The following is a 19,237-nucleotide window of genomic DNA, read 5'->3' as shown; positions in this document are numbered from 1 at the left end:
CTAGTAGCTCTCCAAGAGAGCTCTTCAGATGGGGTTAGAAGATCACATCTGCACCTGATTCAGCAGCTAGCCTCTCCTTTGGCGAGGGCCCCACAGCACCTGTAGTGTTCTGTCAGCATTCAAATATATATGTGTATATTTATAGAAAACCCTTCTCCTTATTCTCTTAAGAGATGGTGTAAACCATCTAAGGATGTAATTTGCACCTTGCTCTGTGCTCTCCTTCTAGTATATTTTCTTTCGATCAGTAGTATCTGTTTTTGCAATGCTCTCAATGCAACTTTATTACCATTAAAATGCCATCTAGTTTTCATTTAATACCGGTAACTTGTGATTTTTCTTTAAACTTTAATACGGCATCTGGTTATTCTTCAAGTTCAAGAGAACCTTGTTATATGTGTCTCGGAAGGTAAGAGATGTTAACCTAATGTTTTCTCTGAGGAAACCCCTTAAAGCAGCCCTCAAAATCTTTACTTATTCCCTTTCCACAAGGAGTTGCCAACAGCAGCTAATGGCAAAATAAATAGGGGCAAAAGCAGCAAATCAGGGGCCAGAGAGAGGGGTGGAACATGCAAACACCACACCTTATAGACAGCAGCTTTATTTAAAAATTCCACAGAGCATATGGTGAATAATTAATTAACAAAGGATTTTTACTTTCTATTTGAATTTTATATGAGAAAATAAGAGATGTTCTTCTGCTGTGGATTAACTATCTGCAGACACATGGACAGCTTGACACTCTTTTTCTGTACTTGACTGTGACCAGTGAGTTTCTCCTGCCTTCTGTACACTGTATTGTGACACCTAATGACCACATTTTGAAATCGTGATCATTATTCATTTTATTAGTAGCCACAATCCATATGATGGTGGTTCATTTCCTTAAAATTCCTTTCTGATATTTCAAAAGTGTCTCGGTGAATTAAGATAATAAAAACTCCGTTGAATAAAAAAGTGAAAATTGGGGCCAGCCCAGTGGCATAGCGCTCCAGTTCGGGCGCTCTGCTTTGGCAGCCCAGGATTTGAAGGTTTGGATCGCAGGCATGGACCTACACACTGCTTATCAAGTCATGCTGTGGCACGTATCCCACATATAAAGTAGAGGAAGATGGGCACAGATGTTAGCTCAGGGCCAATCTTCCTCAGCAAAAAGAGGAGGATTGATGTCAAATGCTAGCTCAGGGCTAGTCTTTCTTAAAAAAACAGTGAAAATTAATGTACATGGGTAAATTGTGTTTTCTTTTGATAACATACAGATATTTAAATTATTCACACACACATACACACATGTATACATATATATATATATCCATAAATAACTACAGCTGAAGTCAGTCTTCTTAAACATTAAATGTAAGTCTAAGGGATGATTAACACTAGGTAGGTTATTTAATCATAACTTTTCAGAAAGCAGGCTCCACAAATGGACAAATGGTGTCTGAATTTTTATTATCACAGACCATTGCAAAATACTGTTTTTACGTCATTTTTCAATAAAATAATAAAGTAATTGCTAAGAGTGCTCACTGTTTGCAAATCACAATGGGAGTTTATATTCCCTATGAAAATATGTAGCATTTCAGTAATTTGATCTTGAGACTGCAGTCTTGTGCTGTTTCTGTTACATCTCTTTCGTTTTTGTCACTTACATATGTTGGGATATTACAACCAGTTAGCTAGAGCAAAAAACACTTACTTGGACATCTTTTTTTGTTTTGTTTTCATTTTTACACATTTCTGTTCTGTTGATAATTTTTGACCCTTGATTTGTTTTTTGTCACCATCTATCCTGCATTGAGAATTTATAATTTCACTCCTCCTCTTATGTTCCCCTTATTAAGTTGAAAATGAGTTTATAACTCACCTTTGACCAAAGATGGCACTTATACTAAAAATAAACAATAATTTTGAAGTTGGTTTCACACTCAGACAATGAAAATATATTTTGTAATGGATGCCATGTGCTTCTTCAATTTAAATCACCTTTTAGGGTTTAGCACCATTTAGGAACAAAAGTATTTCATCTAAATTCTTTAATTTTTAGTGTTTTAGATATATATGGAAACATACATGTGCATGTGTACTACTTAAATATGTATATGCTTCTCAAAATACAATTTCTATATGTAGAAAATATAATAACATTAACCATTTTCCTTAGGTAATCTTATCAAGGTGAATAATTCAAAAATAGACATGGGATTGATTCAAGTCAAAGCTAGGAAAAGTAACCAGTGTCCTTTGCCCTTTGTTTAGCATCAGTTAATCAGTATGAGTCTTTATTGTATTTCCTTATCTGGCTCTTTTTCCAGACATCCATGATCAGAACAGTAAGAAGCCAGTTATGGTCTATATCCACGGCGGATCTTACATGGAGGGTACCGGCAATATGATCGACGGCAGCATTCTGGCAAGCTACGGGAACGTCATCGTGATAACAATTAACTACCGGCTGGGGATTTTAGGTGAGTGATTCCGTCACGCAAATGACTGTGCAACAGGCAGGGACGAAGTTCTGATGTTTATCTTGTTGGGACTCACTGATTGGAATTACGTTCCTCCAGTTCCTAGGAAATTCTACTTCACAGTGCTCACTTCACACGTTAGGATTTGTCTGTTCCTCTTAATACTTGCATGCACGTGCAGTCTGTTTTTTTAGTGTGCAGTTTGTTTGTTTGTTTGTTTGTTTTAGTGTGCAGTTTTAAATCCAGGAATTTTATTTCATGGAACTCCAATCCCTCCTCAAACAAATGCAGACTCCAAAGTCGTCAATTCAAATGAAATTTTTGTAAAGCACTTTTCTTTCTGTGGGCAGAATGGCGACTTCATTAGCTGATATAGTTCTGTGGAGTGAACACACCTAGGCGATGTGTATGGTAGCATATTTGGCAATGGGTGATAATTTGGTAAGAATTGATAATTTGGTAAGAGATAGATATTGCTTTCTTTTGTGGTTGTGTAGGTAGGTTAATTAGTTTTCTGTGTGTAGGAAAATATTTTACCAAATTCTGTTACCGATTATCTGTGTGCGTTGGGCCTTGAAGAATTGTTGTGTGTTGACGTGTGGCCATTGCGTTTGCGTGCAATGGAACTTACCTCTTGTTGAATTTGTAACCGTTTGTGACTTACAGTTAAAGGGTATTGGCTAAGTGCGTGGCAGTTCAGGAGTAGCTCGACATTGCTTTGATGTTTCCTTCATTGTCTTCCAATTGGGAGGTGGAAAAAATAGATATTTCAGCGTAATATTTTGAGATTCGCCTCCTTCTGTGTTTTTTTTTCCCTGCTGTCGTACTGTTCACGAATGATATTCTTATGCAAAAAATGTTTGTTTTCAAGGCAAAAATACATCGAAATTATGCAGAAAATTGAGTTTTTAACAATGGTTATGAGTGAGATGTGTATGTTACAGGATGGTTATGGTAAAATATAAAAACTAAAATAAAATGGACTAACGAAGATCTATCAAGCAAGAAATATGACTGAAAATGTTTTCTCCAAATAGGCATATATTACCAGGAATAGTTTCTTTTCAGCTTGATGTTTTAATTTTATTTCAAGCACTTGTCTTTTCATTCACATGTGAAAACATTCACCTATAAAAGACTCCAGGAGGAGGGTGAGTAGTAGAAATTCATTTCTAATTGAGAAATGCAAATCATCCATAGATGTTGGCAAAGGCATGTCTTTTGGAGCATTAATAAAGTACTCAAAATTCTCTGTTGGTTTTTTACTTTAAAGTAAACAGGAAAGCTTAAAGTCAAGGGCCTTCTCATTTCATGATTTTATTTTTTTCTTATTTTGTAGGTTCTATGAGCCAGATCTTTGTGGAGCAATTTTCGTTAATTTGACAGAGTAATGATTACATGCCTCTCCGAATATTTTTCAGAGGCTTCTGGCTAGATGCTTTGGCCACTAGTGTTTGAAACAGGAAATCGTGTTTCTTGATCTTTGACAAAAGGTCCATTCTAACAAAGAGGTGGGGAGAGGCGACAACGTGTCGGGGGCTGGGGGAGCTGCACATAGCCCTTTCAAAGAGGGCAGTGTGCTGGACCCTGTGTAGCATCATCAGACCGAGGAGGCACTCTGGGCACTGTTTTCTGAATGAAGCACCAGGCATTGATCAAGTTCTTCCTTTGGTGGAATAACAATGTGTAGATGTTACTTACAAGGTTAGATTTCAAAAAAAAATGGATTTTTCTCCTCTAAAGCCCAACTGTATTAAGCAGCTTTACACGGCAATCTCTTATCAGTTTGGCCTGTTCGTGAGTTAAGTGCAGATCTGGACAAGTACTATGGGAATTATATGCATGTTAATTTAAAAAGAAAAAAATGTTCTTAGTTTTAGAATTTTTCTCACTGAAAAATTTTAAGTCTACCTTTCGCTACTGAAAGTTAAAAGAAAAATCATGGTAAGATAACAGAGAGCTGTGAGAGAGGTGACATAGAAATTAAAAAAGCAGTTTGGCATCTCTCTGCCAGTCTATTTACGTCCTGCAAATGAGCTACTGTGGAACCGCCGAGAACACTACAGACCCCATCATATTGGATGGAGTGAAACGTGCCAACATTGCAGATTATACATGGTGACAGAGTTTTTAAAATGTGACTTCATTTATCTCCATCATGGGTCTTGCCTTTGCTATTGTCCTCTTGAAAACTGCTGGGCAGCATTCACTTTTTCCTTGTAGGAAATCACTGTTGTTGGTCTCAAAAATATATATATTTTAATTTTAATTGTTTTGTGTGAGGAAGATTGGCCCTGAGCTAACATCTGTGCCAATCTTCCCCTATTTCATGTGGGACGCTGCCACAGTGTGGCTTGATGAGCAGCACTAGTTCCATGCCTGGGGTCTGAACCTGCAAACCCTGGGCCGCCTAAGCAGTGTGAACTTCATCACCACACCACCAGGCTGGCCCCTCAAAAATATTTCTAAACTATTGGCATCCAGATATTTTAAAAGATGACCAAGTAAAATGGCACAATATTCACAGTGATGATCATTCCAATTAGTGCTTTTGATGTAAATGCATATGTTTTTAGCAAAACATTGAAATATTGGTTGAGTTTTTCTTCAAAAAATAATAAATGCATAAATGATACTTTTATGTCTGAGGAAATGAAAAATATTGTTTGAGATAATTATTATTTTTTTACAGAGTAACAACTGCTATTTTCCTACCACAAAGAGAGGGTTAAAAAGGTAAAAATGGAAGCAGGATGCTGGAGTGGAAAAAGCATAGATTTCAGAACGAGAGAGAAATGAACTAGCATCTTCCCTCTATTCCTTGTCTGTGGTGTGACACTGAGGAAGTCAGCTCATTTTTTCTGAGTCTCTATGGAAAGTGGTAGCATTGTCTCCCCTGCAAGGTTATTATACATATGGTATAAAGGTCCAGTGGGTTTATGTATGTGAAGTTTCACAACCATTACTGGCAACCGGTACACCCAGTCACCTTATAATTTGCACTGCTATTAATGTCACTGGACATTGTATTAATAGCACTGTTGACCCACAGAATTAATTGAAACTGGCCAAATACCTAATGGCTAATATCTATCCAATACTGTCATCCGAACCAAATCATCTTAATTAAAAAAAAAATTATAAGGTTCTTGTAATGTGAAATAAATGAGAAGATCTTCATGCTTGCTTTTTGAAATATGAATGTTTTCTTTAATCAAAACTGTGCGACACAATCTTCTAGCCATTGACCGTATAATTTATTGTCGAATCCAGGACACTTTGAGAGTTATTAATATGCTATTAATAAACTGGAATTGTCCCAGAGAAACTGGGATGTATCATTATGGCTATAAGGTAATTATTTACACCCACATAAGGTCCGATGATTTAACTGCTGTTCCACTTATTTTCAGGAGAGATGCTCTTTTATAAGCGTATTTCCTCTTTGTTCTGCTATACACCTTTGTCATTAGGAAGGCATATATAGCCAAAACTTGAGTCCTATCAAATCTGCCTCTTATTTTTTTGTCATGATAATTGTCCAAAGCCGTTTGGTATAAAAGAGAGATCTCCTCCCTGATGCTTCCTGATGGAAATACCTGGGATTTACTTATTTGTGGCTCTTACCTCCACTTCTCTCATTAATTGTTTCCAATTTGCATGTCTTTGCAGCTTCAGTTGGCTGATTCTACCTCCAATCAAATATTCATCTCAGTTTAGCTCACATGGTATTACCTTTTGGGTTGTCCTACAGTTTGCTGTCTCATGCCTGCTTTATGTAATTTTTGCTTTGAAACAATCCTCTCTATAAACTTTGGCACCAACTCATTGAGAGCCTGCAGTGTGTCCAGCAATAGATTGCTGTAGATGTTACTTCCCTTAATCCTCATAAATGCCCTTGGAAGGGAATCAAGTAAACTACAAAATGAGTTAGGAAACTGAATACCACTTCAGCATCAGGTTTAGCTTCTGTAATTGCACAAAAAATGTCAAAGGCACTTATTGTTGATCTAGATAAAAAATTATGACATGATGCTTACAATGTATTCTTATGTTCCTCAAAGCGGGTCCTTGGTTGCTGATTCATTTCCACTGATTTATTATTTGTAGTCTACTATGGTGCATGGTGATGGTGGTATCTGCCCCAATAATGGCATTTGTCACATCAAATCTCTTGGGCACCGTGGCTCTAACACTTTATCATCGAGTTGAGTGTCTAACTGCTAGTACCCATTCCATTGCCTACTTCCTGTCTGTTGCCCTCAAGTAGAGTTGAGACCGTTGAACCAAATGATGTCTTCAATGGATTTCTCACCTGACAGGTATTTTGTGGTCTTAGGAAATGTTGCCCATAGGTTTACATACTGACTTTTTCAAGGATTCAAAAGAGTATCAGGAACACCTGCTCATTTTTCAGGTGTTGTAGCTATCTTGAAAGTTTTCCTCCCAGGGAAGGTTGTGTAACTAGCAGTGTTCTGAAGTTCCCTTTCTCTTTAAGGTCACCCATTGTATAAACCCAGTTAGGTGAATTGATGTCATAACTTTGGATATAAGACAGCAATGTTTTGAAATAAAGGCAGTCTATATGCAGAGCAAGAAGAGCATTTGAATTAAAATCTGCATGACTTGAGCTATATGCATGCTAGAATGGTGTGGCTGCCTTTGCTGTTCTGGTCTCCTTTTTGGGTCTCGGTTTCCATCTGAAATGGAAGATGGCTGGCATCTGGAGGCCCTTTGACATCAGCCAGAGTAATTTCACTGTTGTGCTTTTGAAATATTGGTATTCCATGTCAGATTTAATTCACTAAAAGGGTCTGGGAATCATTGGAGTTGAGGATTGATAAGTTCCTGAAAAGAGCTATAGTGTGAATCCCATGTGTGTGCATTTCTGCACAAGCATTTTGCAACAACGATACGTTAGTAGGTCACTATAATATGCCATATACACCTCTTCTGCAAAATGTCAAGCTGCTGTATAGATGGCATGTGCATTCCTCTGTCATCTTGGAATTAAATGTGCTCACTATTGGGTGCTTTCACTTTTTTTTTCCCTAAGAATCTTCCCCCCCCTTCTTTGTTTTTATAGGTTTTGTTAAGAATTTTGTCTTAAATTTCAAATAGAGCACATCTTGTGTATCAAGTCAAAAGTTCATAAATGTGTATACAAAAATAAAAAATTATTTCCCCTTTCAAGGATCTCCATGTCTCGATGCTGCCCTCTTAACTCCAGCGTAGTCCCTCTCCTCTCAGATTTCCCCGATGGGATTTCTTACTGGAAAAGTTTCCTTTCTTCGTCTTAAAAGAGAAAGCGTGCATTACTAAGCTACAAAAAAACGCTGGCATAAAAAGTTATACGGGTACAAAGGGTAGGTGGAGTGTTTCACTTAGAGAAAAACAAACAAAAGTCAAGAAGTAAGAGAAATGGGAGAAGTGTGAGAGCATGGGATGCAGAGGGGAGAGGACTTGTGTGGGAGCACTCAAAACCAGGAAATGAAAGACGGTGGGAGGAACGGATGGGAACCCTCGTATAAGACCCTTTTCGGTGGGTGGCTGAGGTTATCAGCCAGCCTGGGAACAGGCTCTGGGTCTCATTGTTGCAACGTTTGCAGATATGGTTCTCAAAGACAGGCTGGGGGGCGGGGGGGAGCATGTACTCTAGATAACACAGGTATAGGATGCATGCATCGGGGAAGGGAGGGTTGGCATCGTTCTCTGGTCCAAAAGCTATGCAAAAAACAAAAACCAAGAGATTTTTCAAAAAAAATTCTTTCATTGTCTTCTTTATCAATAGGTTTCTATGCATTTAATATTCATGTGGAAACACTATAATCCGCTCTTTGTTGTAGCTGGTGTTGATATGAACCGGAACTCTGGGAGTGGACAAGTTCATGGTCATGTTTTGTTCCCCATAGTCATTTTCTTGGACTTTCCTCTTCTGCCTCCTGGTGGCTAACCATGCCCACTGCATTAAAATTATTTGGTCAACAAATAAGGAAGAGTGTTCATATGGGATGCGTGCTCTGTCTTTGGGACTTCAGAAGCAGATGGGAGCTGATATAGAAACACTGCAGTGGGATAAAGACTATGATGAGGAAGGTGCTGTTTGCATAAAGGTTGGTGTGGACAGCAGAGCCAAGAGGATCCCTTGTTCTCAGGTGGCGGAGGGCCACGGGGAAGTAAACTCTGCATCAAATGGAAATGAAGAGAGATGTGAAGGGATTTTTTTGGGTGAAGAAAATTAGGAGAAGAGTGGAGAGAATGTACAAAAGACTTTTTTCTTTGAATCTCAAATGCACTAAATTATTAACTAGCAAGGACAGTCTCCTTGATCTCTTTATGGGTGATTCAGAATTTCTTAAAAGAAGTTGGAATTTTTTTGTTACCTGCCTAGCCATTTTTGGAAATAACAATGTTAAGACACACTTGATAGGAGAATCTATTCAATAAATACATAATTTCCAGTTAGTTGATTCCAGAGTATCATGTCAGCTTGACTTAATTATCACAGAGGATGTACCTTAAAAAATGTTCTTTCCCAGAATTTTTGCATTCTAAACAGTCTCTTAAGATTACTAATTCTAAAAGATTCAAACCGCTTTCTCTCCTTTGTATTTTTTTTCATTTTTCTTCTCACGTACTGTATGAAGGGTTGAGCATTTTTAGTTGATTACGATAAGTTGGCCTCTGTCTTCATGAGTAGAAGGGACATGAGCATCATTGCAAATGAAAAGAAGTTCACTGGGGATTTGAGTGTTTGGAGAAGCTTGAAAGTTCCAGGGGGAAGCATTGAAATTGAGAGCCAAGATACATGAGCTTCACTGGAGTCAGCTGGAAATTAAGATTCTGGTGATAATTCTGTCACAGAAATTTGTTTTTTTTTTTTTTTTTGAGGAAGATTATCCCAGAGCTAACTACTGCCAGTCCTCCTCTTTTTGCTGAGGAAGCCTGGCCCTGAGCTAACATCGTGCCCATCTTCCTCTACTTTATATGTGGGATGCCTACCACAGCATGACGTGCCAAGCGGTGCCATGTCTGCACTCAGGATCCGAACTGGCGAACTCTGGGCCGCTGAGTAGCGGAACATGCGAACTTAACCTCTGCGCCACTGGGAAGGCCCCCACAGAAATATTTTTTAAACAATCCCTGGAAGATTATATTTTATATATATATACAATCTGTATCTATGTATTCTGCATGCTTCCTATCTACCTTTTCTTCCGTCCCTTGTTATAGTCAAGGAAATTAGTTCTTTCAAGTCAGATAATGGAGAAATCCCTGAAAGGCAATCAGAGTAGGAAATTTAAAGACTGCTGAGGCTGAAATACTCCACAACTATACAAATTCTGGCCTGCAGATCTTTTATTTTTTTCTGACATTAACCTGTAAAGCTGTAGTAGCCTGCTTCACAAGAAACCTGAGATGAATGTGCATGTGTTCACATACATTGTAGGAGTGATACCATGAGGGCACATTCTCTTATCTAGTGTAACTCTCCTAGTTTTGCCTAATCACATGTCAGTAAGTCATTGACTTTATGAAAATGAGCTCTAGAAGATGCAAGGTATGGGTTCAAAGTGAATTTTTTAGGGAGCAAAATGTAACCCACATAAGGCAGATACATTGTTCATTTAGCAATATAATGTATTTTTCAAATGAAATGACATTGTAACATATTGATTGGGTAAGTCTGATCTAATGGGTAGGGTAGTTTTTCCTTTGATTAAAAAAAAAATGGCTTTTTTGAATGAAGTATGCAATTCCTGGTATAAAAAATTCAGAAATATGTTAGAACACTAAATGTCACAATCCTTTGCTGTTACAGCCATGACAGGGTGAGCTAGGGTCTTTATGTAGATAAATCAATTGCAGGGCTCTGTTGATTCTGTTAATTATTTGAGATGGCATGTGCTGATTTCTCTTTCATTCAGCACAATGGCTTTTATCATACGTTCAGATATTATGGAAAGAAAATTGTGTCCTGTGAAACGAGTACAGTCATAAACAGGTAGGTGGGATAAATGCGTTCTTATAAAGATAGACGTTTCAGTATAGAGATACATATGACATGATCTTGAAGAGAGATGCTGTGAGTTCTATCCAATAAACTAGAATTTGTACCAGAGTTGGGAAAACAATTTTGGAATGGGGAAATGTTTCCAGTTTGGACTGAGAAATGTTTTCTATCATTCCATCATTCTACCATTCTATCATGACCCCTGTCTCTACTAAAATATCCCAAAAACTGTTTAGATGACCCAATCGTTCTTTTTTCTTAGAGATCTCGCCAATATACATATATAGGTATACATATACATATGTATATACAAATTACTGTCTAAAAAGAAATATATACACACACACGCACACACACACACACGTATATATATATATTTTTTACTCCATTCTATGCCTTTTGAACACATGGAGGAAAACCCACCAAGGGCCTCTTTCAATATATTTCTGAATCTCTAAGAATCTTTTCCCCTCATTGCTATCCCTTTCTCCCTCCTAAATATATCATTTAGAAATATCATTCATCCTTTCCCTTAGTAGTTCTTTGTTAAAGCCATGCATAGGATTTCACATCTTTACAAAAAAGAATCTTGAGCAAATGGCCTCATCACTTCTGCATCTGTATTTTTCATGGTGCTCATTTTTCAGTTATACCTTATCTATTTCTTCCCCTTTCATGCCTGGTTAACCAACTTCCTCCCTTTTAATCACATTTCATCAAAACTGTCCTCTCTAGGGCCACTCATGTGTCATAAGCATTTTCTCCCAAATAATTTTAACGGCCTTCACTGCATCTTCATCTAACTTAATCTTCTTGGGATACTTAATATGTAAATGACCTATTGCGTTTGTTTCCACTTCTACTTTTTCATGGTCTGAGTGCTTTATTTAAAATAGTGTATATACAATGTACGCATTTAAAGTGTACAATTCAACGGCCTTTGGTATATTCACGAAGTGGCACCACCATCAATGCCATCTGATTTTTGAACGTTATCATCACCCCAAAGAAAAACTCAATACCTATTCTCCCCAGTCCCCAGACTTAGGCAACTACTAATATGCTTTCTGTCTCTATGGATTTGCTTTTTCTAGACATTGCACACTAATGCAGTCATACGATATGTGGTCTTTTGTGTCTGATTTCTTTCACTGAACATCATATTTTCAAGATTCATCCACATTGTGGCATATATCAGTACTTTGTTATTTTTATGTCCAAATAATATTTCCATTGTATGGATATAACCTGGTTTGTTTGTCCATTCATCTTTTGATGAGCATTTGGATGTTTCCACTTCTTGGATATAGTCATGTGTCACATAATGACACTTCAGTCAACAATGCACCACATATACAATGGTGGTCCCATAAGATTAGTACCATACAGGCTAGGTGTAGAGTAGGCTATACCATTTAGGTTTGTGTAAGTGCATCTATGGTGTTTGCACAATGACAAAATCACCTAATGTGATTTTTATCATTTCTCAGAATGTATCCCCATCGTTAAGGAACGCATCACTGTATTTTGAATAATGGTGCTGTGAAGATTCATGTACAAGTTTTTGTGTGGATATATGTTTTCATTCAGTATATACCCAGGAGTAGAATTTCTAGGTCATATGGTCACTCTGGTTAACCATTTAAGTAACTTCCAAATTCTTTTCTGAAGTGGCTGCACTATTTTCCATTTCTATCAGCATAAGGGCTCTAATTTCTCCACATCCTCACCAACATGTGTTCTTGTCTCTTTTTGATGCTAGCCATCCTAGTGGATATAAAACAGCACCATATTTGATGTGCATTTCCTTGATGACTACTGATATTGAGCATGTTATCACGTGCTTACTGGCCATTTGTCTATCTTCCTTGTAGAAATGTCTGTTCCAATTCTTTGTCCATTTTATTGGGGTATTTATCTTTTTAGTATTGAGTTGCAAGGTTTTGGGTTTTTTTTTTTTTTGATAACATGTTATGGATACATGTTCCTTATCAGATATAGAATTTGCAAATATCTACTCCGATTTTTTTTTTTTTTTTTTTTTGGTGAGGACCATTGGCCCTGAGCTAACATCTGTTGCCAATCTTATTCTTTTTGGTTGAGGAAGATGATTGTGGCTAAGTTAACATCTGTGCCAATCTTCCTCCATTTTGTATGTGGGATGCCACCACACCATGGCTTGATGAGTGGTATGCAGGTCCACACCTGGGATCCAAACCTGCAAACCCTGGGCCACCAAAGCAGAGCACACGAACTTTACCACTATGACACCAGGCAGGCCCCTCTACTCCCATTTTTTCCCCCCACTTTTGTGGTGGTACCCTTTGAAGCACAAATGTTTTGAATTTTGATAAAGCTCAATTTATCCGTTTTTTCTTTCTTCTTTTTTTCCTCTTTTTTTGGTGTGTAAGCCTTTGCCTAACCCAAGGTCACACAGATTTACTTCTATATTTTTTTCTCAGAATTATATAGTGTTAAATCTTATTTTAGATCTGATTCATTTTGAGTTGATTTTTTAAAACATATTATCATGTGGTTTTTGTCCTTTTCTCTATTAATATGATATATTACATTAATCGATTTGTAAAAAATTAAACTAGCCTTGCATCCTGGAATAAATCCCACCTGGTCACGGTGATAATCCTTTTGATGTATTACTGGATTTGGCTTACTAGTATTTTTTTGAGGATTTTTGCATCTATATTTATAGAAAGATGAATCTATACAGCTCTTTTCTGGTGATGTCTTTGTCAGCTTTACGTATCAGGATACTACTCTTCTCACAGAATGAATGGGAATTGTTCCCTCCTCTTCTGTCTTTTTAAAGAGTATGTGAAGGATTGGTGTTAATTCGCCATTAAGCGATCGGTAGGATTCAGCAGTGAAGCCATCCTGGCTTGGGATTTTCCTTGCTGAACATGTTGTCATTACTAATTCACTTTCTTCACTTGCAGTCCTCTGAAGATCTTGTCATCCTTCTTTTGAGCTCATTTGCTGTCAGGTATCCAATGCTTGCATCAAAGATGACATCACTTCAATTCACATCTCTCACCCTAATCTTTTCACTGAATATTCATTCCCATTGTTCTACTCATCCAGAGGCTATTTCCACTTGAAATTTCAACCCGCACTTTGAAACAAAAAGGCTCCATATTACTCATCAAGCTGAGTGCAAATAGGGAGACCAGCAACTCACCTTTGTCTTTTTCTTACCATTTATGGATCTGAAAACTTAGTCCTCAGCCTCACTTATCTACAACTTTGCATAATGACTCTTGTTGCCAAAACAGGCTGGCCCACTTATTGTATCTCACAAACTCTGCTATCATGACAGTCCATCCAGTCTTGAGCTCCACTACTGTCTCCATCTTTAAGGAGTGGCTAATCATTGTACCAACCCGATTTATGGATGCAAGAATGGATGAAGTGTATGTAGGACAGAGTGCCATTGAAGGATCTCCAAATATGGATTCATTTCAACCAGTTTACCATGATTGGGGATTTGATTCTGCCACTGCAGGTTTGGGAATCTAAATTTGTGAGCTTGGCAGAGTTGGTTTGTCTATCAGGGGAACACCAGCGTTGACCAAACTGCAATGCAAATTTCTTCATTGACCATAAGACACTAACTCCCTGTAACTGTCAATAAAATAAAGATAAAGCATCTTTCAGCTGTGAATTGACAAGCAAAATTCACAAGGTTTTATAGGGAGCCCTGAATTTAAAAAGAAAAAAAACATAAGAGAGAGAGAAAAAGAGCTATGTGTGTATAACTTAAATGATGTTAAGACACTTTCTTACCCTGCAGAGAGCTTTGCCAAGGACAATAGTGGATTTCATTCATTCATTCATTCATTCATTTAAGACGTATATACTGAAGACCTGCTGTTTGCCACATGATTCCTTCTATTGGGAATAAAGAAGTGAAGAAAAAAGACAAAAATCCCTGAGCATAGAACATTTTATTCCAGTGAGAAAAAAAAAATCAAAAAGACACATATCATAAAATGCATAGTATGATATGATATGATGAGCGCCGTGGATAAATATTTAGCATGGAAGGGCTTAACCTCTTATGCTAAGTATATTATCGATTTCATGGTTTCTGAGCCTGGGCAATATTGACATTTTGGACTGGACGTTTCTTTTTTGTGGGGAACTGTGTTGTGCATTGTAGGATGTGGAGCAGCGTCCCTGGCCTCTACACACCAGATGCCAGTAATGCCTCCCACGCCCAGTCATGACAACCAAAAATATTTCAAGGCACTGCTGAGTGTCCCCTAATGGGGAAGGGGAGAGAGAGGGAAGCATCAACCCCCTTGAGAACCACCTGCCTTTTGTGTTTCTCTCTTCTCAGAATGGAGGGTCACACAGGCATGACATCTCTGTCACTGAACTCATTTTGAACCGTAAAAATCACACTCAGTTGTGTGTGGCTTTGTTTCTTCGTGTGGATAATGTTTACTTCCTGGAACAGATTTCTAACCTCCTTGAGGGCTGGGGCCGTAGCTCACAATACTTTGTCTTCTGAGTGCTACCAGATAGTAAACACCTCCTGGATGATTAGCTGTTGTAGTGTCTTTGATTGCAAATTGCAAAATTCAAGCTAATTAACACAGGAGAGAAGATATTTACTTGAACATTTTTTTTTATTGCAGTATTAGTGAATTCCTGGTTTTCAAAAGCCATGAATGCTTCATTTTATGTAAACCATATTTATTTCCACTGCTTATATTTGGCAGCTGTTCTTTTTTCACGAATAGTAAAGGTTCTACTTTCCTTGAAACATCTACTTATGCCAGTGTCCCCAGTTCAGGGTTTATCTTCATTATGTGTAGGCTAGCTTGAATGGAGACAGTTTATGTCTGTGGCATGCATGTGATCTTGAATGGAAACCTATGGTTTAAAAAAAATTTAAAAATCTGCATATCCTTATATTTTTATCAGATTTTGATAGTAATAAAAACAAACCTAAACAGTAGAGCTCTATAACAGATTTTTTCTTTAGCTCTTTCCATGTGTATTTTAAACAATTATGATAACAAGAAAATAATTGTGATTTCTCCAAGAGCTGTCCTAAAGTTTTACAAATAGCTGGCAAGTTTCTTTGATAATCTCAAAATCTCAGTGTATTAGTTTTCTAGGGCTGCTGTATCAAATTGCCACAAACTTGGTAGCTTAAACAAAAGAAATGTATTCTCTCCCAGTTCTGGAGCCCAGAAGTCTGCGATAGAGTGGTTGCAGGGCTGCGCTCCCTCCGGAGGCTCCAGGGGAGGGTCCTTCCTGCCTCTTCCAGCTGCTGGGGGCTCCAGGTGTCCCTTGGCCGGTGGCCACCTCCCTCCCATCTCTGCCTCCATCTTCACGTGTCTTCTCCTCTCTGTCTGTGTCTCTCCTCTTCTTATAAGGAAGCCAGTCATTGGATTTAGGGCCTGCCCTACTCCAGTATGATTTCATCTAGAGATCCTTGACTAATTTCATCTACAAAGACCCCTTTCCAAATAAGGTGACATTCTGAGGTTCCAGATGGGCATGAATTTTTGGAGGACACTATTCAATCCATGATACCTAACTTTCTGAAATGGCTCACTATTGTGATATATATGTGTGTGGATACAGGGGTACCCAATGTTTTCATTCCTTGTGTCCCTGGGCTCAGGATGAAACCTGGCTCAAGACTCTCCAGTCCCTATTCATAGAAGATCCTAGGACATTCTACAACTTCACCTTCTTGCTCCCTTTTGCTTTCAAATAATGTAGCCATGCAGTATCAAGAAGTTTACTTTTTTTATTTTTATTTTTTTATGCTTTTTTGATGAGGAAGATTGGCCCTGAGCTAAAATCTGTTGCCAATCTTCCTTCTTTTTTTCCTCCGCAAAGTCCCAGTACATAGTTGTATATCTTACTTGTAGGTCATTCTAGTTCTTCTATGTGGGATGCCACCACAGCATGGTCTGATGAGCAGTGAGTAGGTCTGCACCCGGGATCCCAGCCAGTGAACTCCAGGCTGCTGAAGCAGAGTGCATGAACTTAACCACTTGGCCATGGGGCCAGCCCCAAGAAGTTTATTTTCTGAACCTTTAAAACTTCCCCAATAGTTTTAAAAGCAGCAAAAGCATTTTTTCCCATTGGCTACAAAACATATGCCTTTGTTCCAGCAATACATAAGACTATATCTCACATTTTCTTCTTCAATTACAAAGCAATAAATATAAAGCAAAAACTATCACTTTGCTATATTCTTTCCACCTTTTCCCTCTATTATAAAATCCAATTACAAATGCTCCTTAATGCCCTATCTGGAAATTGTGAGTTGGCCTCAAGCCATCTCAAAATGGAGGTTCCTAAAAATTAACATACATGATTAATGTGGGTTTTTAAAAAGGGAACCATTCAAATATGTCTCAAATTTTAAAGTGACTCATAGACTTTTAATGAAAATCTTAGCCCACTGCTCACACGTGGGAGATTTTTTCCTGAAAGATGGTATCATCTTATTGCTCCACCAGCGGAAGGTTTGGCAATGAAAATAAGAGTCCATTATAGAGAGATTCTTTAGACTTTAATTTTTTTATTTCCTAGAATAACTCCAGAGAATCCTACTTTAGAGATACAGATATGTATTCCTGAATTTAGGATGGTGGTTATTGGTAGGGATTCATTTGAATGGAAATAAACTTGCTTTCCTTCTGGCCAACAATTATGCTTTCTTTTTCCCTGAATTGGCAAAATTATTGGTTTCAGTGTAAGGAGTACTGGGGCTAAGATTGCCAGTAGGTACTAAGAGCCCATTCATTAATCTTCTTTCTTCCTTTATTAATATACACAGATAGCCTCATTACTCTGAGATATTACATCGTATTAGTTTAGATGTACAACACGATGATTTGATACATGTAAATATGTTGTGAAATGATTACTACAATCAGTTTAGTTAACGTCCATCACCTCATATAGTTACAATTTTTTTACTTTTGATGAGAACTTTTAAGATCTACCCATTGAGAAATAATAGTCTTGGTACAAGTATAGATTTAGAGATTATTGAACAATTTAAGATAGGAATGGAACAATACAAATGTGATATATCACTAACAGTTAGAATTTACTATTTCTTGAATTTGCAGTGGGATTTCTGTTTATATTAACTTTCAAAGATATCAGTGGTGTAAAGTTAGTAGCACTTGCCTTTTATAATTTATCGTGAGACCATCTGTTTGAAGTTCAAATTTGGGAAACTTCCTGTCCTTCTTTGGGAAATAGAGATTATAGCAACTCAAAATGAGTAATCAATAAATTGATGTAGAAAAACAGATCTATGATCCTCATATTGTACAAAAAGTATGATCAAAATATTTAATGCAGAAGACAGTGGGTGCACCAACCTACCAACTCATCCATCAAGTCTATGAGATGGTAGGCTGTGTTTTAGAGTTCTGGAGGTTTACTGAGACAGGAGTTAACATTTTGGCTTCCTGTTTCACGGAGGAAATCTGGGGGGGTAGTGGGTGGGGGGGTCTTATTTGAGGGGACAGCAAGCAGGAACCACTCCTCAGGGCTCCTGACAGTAGCATTCATCAGCCAGCAAAGAAGTCTTTTGTGATGCTAGCCATCAGCACAGTGGCACTGGGACTTGCCAGGTGAGTGTCAGTTCTGCACTCACTTTCCTGTACTTCACAGGTAAGGTTATACCTACCTGTACATCCACCTGGCATCAGTGGTCTTGGATTCATCTTACTGAACCAAGAACCAAAACAGGAAATGACAATTCCTTATCTGTGTTTAGCAACATCACACTTGCTTCACTTCTTGATTCTCTATCCCATTTGAATAACTAGGCATGGGATCCATGGATCCATTTGGAATTGAGTCTCAAGTCCAAATCCCCATGGAACTTAAAATGTGAGAAGAGATATAATGGAAGAAAACCACAGATGGAGAGTTATGATTCAGAGGTGTCTATTCTGTTCATAGAGGGCAGATGAGGATGCCTCAGGTCAGGGTTGAATGTGGTGGAAATAGGGACCTCTGGTGTGCCACTGAATTGGGCACTTTAAAATGGTTAATTTTATGTTATGTGGATTTTACTTCAATATAAGAAAAGTAAAGTCTGAAGCTGGCATATGCCTCACTGAGCTCCCCTCTTCAAAATTACGTAAAAGGAGCCCATTTGAAGCCAGTTCTTAAAAGGAACATATAAATAAACCAAATAACAAACAAGCAAAACATGTCCGGACATGCCACAACATCCTGAAATCAAGAAAACAAAACAAAACTGGCCCCAAGGATTTCTTATTTCCTTTGTGCTACCTTCGGAGGCATTTTTATCATGACGTCAAACATGACCTTTCAGCGTTCCAACGTCTCAATTTGCTGTCAGAACAACCTGAGTTGCTAATTGAATTTCCATGCTTTTGACCAGGTAAAGACTTAATTTTAAGAAGTTTCCTTAAAAGTGTGAACTTGCAGAAAAGAGAGAATTTTATATGCATCCACTTGTCAATCCTATCCATTCCACCAGGCATTCATTCAGCAATTACATGTTGCAAGCATGCCATTTATGGGGCCCTCGGCTCCCACCTGCATGTTTTATTTTGCATGTACATCACTATTTAGTTAGTAAGTGTTGTTTTACTTTATGTAATTATTGAATTTACATTTAAATGTAAGCTATTCAGAGTTTGTAAAAGATTTTTACAAATTATTATTTCGATTTGGTATTTTTCACCCCCACTTTAAGTTTTTGAGAATCAACAAA

The 19,237-nt window shown here is 37.8% G+C and overlaps 1 protein-coding gene across 12 annotated transcripts in view; it reads left to right on the top strand.

Annotated features, from left to right (window-relative positions):
• NLGN4X (neuroligin 4 X-linked) overlaps nt 1–19,237 on the top strand; it is a 296,314-nt gene that overhangs the window by 178,690 nt on the left and 98,387 nt on the right. For all 12 annotated transcript variants that reach the window (XM_070605425.1, XM_070605421.1, XM_070605430.1 and 9 more), the window contains one exon: nt 2,316–2,468. In XM_070605425.1, the coding sequence (XP_070461526.1) occupies nt 2,316–2,468 (153 nt within the window). The remainder of the gene's footprint in view (nt 1–2,315; nt 2,469–19,237) is intronic.

This window comes from Equus przewalskii, chromosome X (assembly GCF_037783145.1).
Source record: "Equus przewalskii isolate Varuska chromosome X, EquPr2, whole genome shotgun sequence".
Classification (NCBI taxonomy): Eukaryota; Metazoa; Chordata; class Mammalia; order Perissodactyla; family Equidae; genus Equus; species Equus przewalskii.
This window is presented reverse-complemented; position numbering and strand designations above follow the sequence as displayed.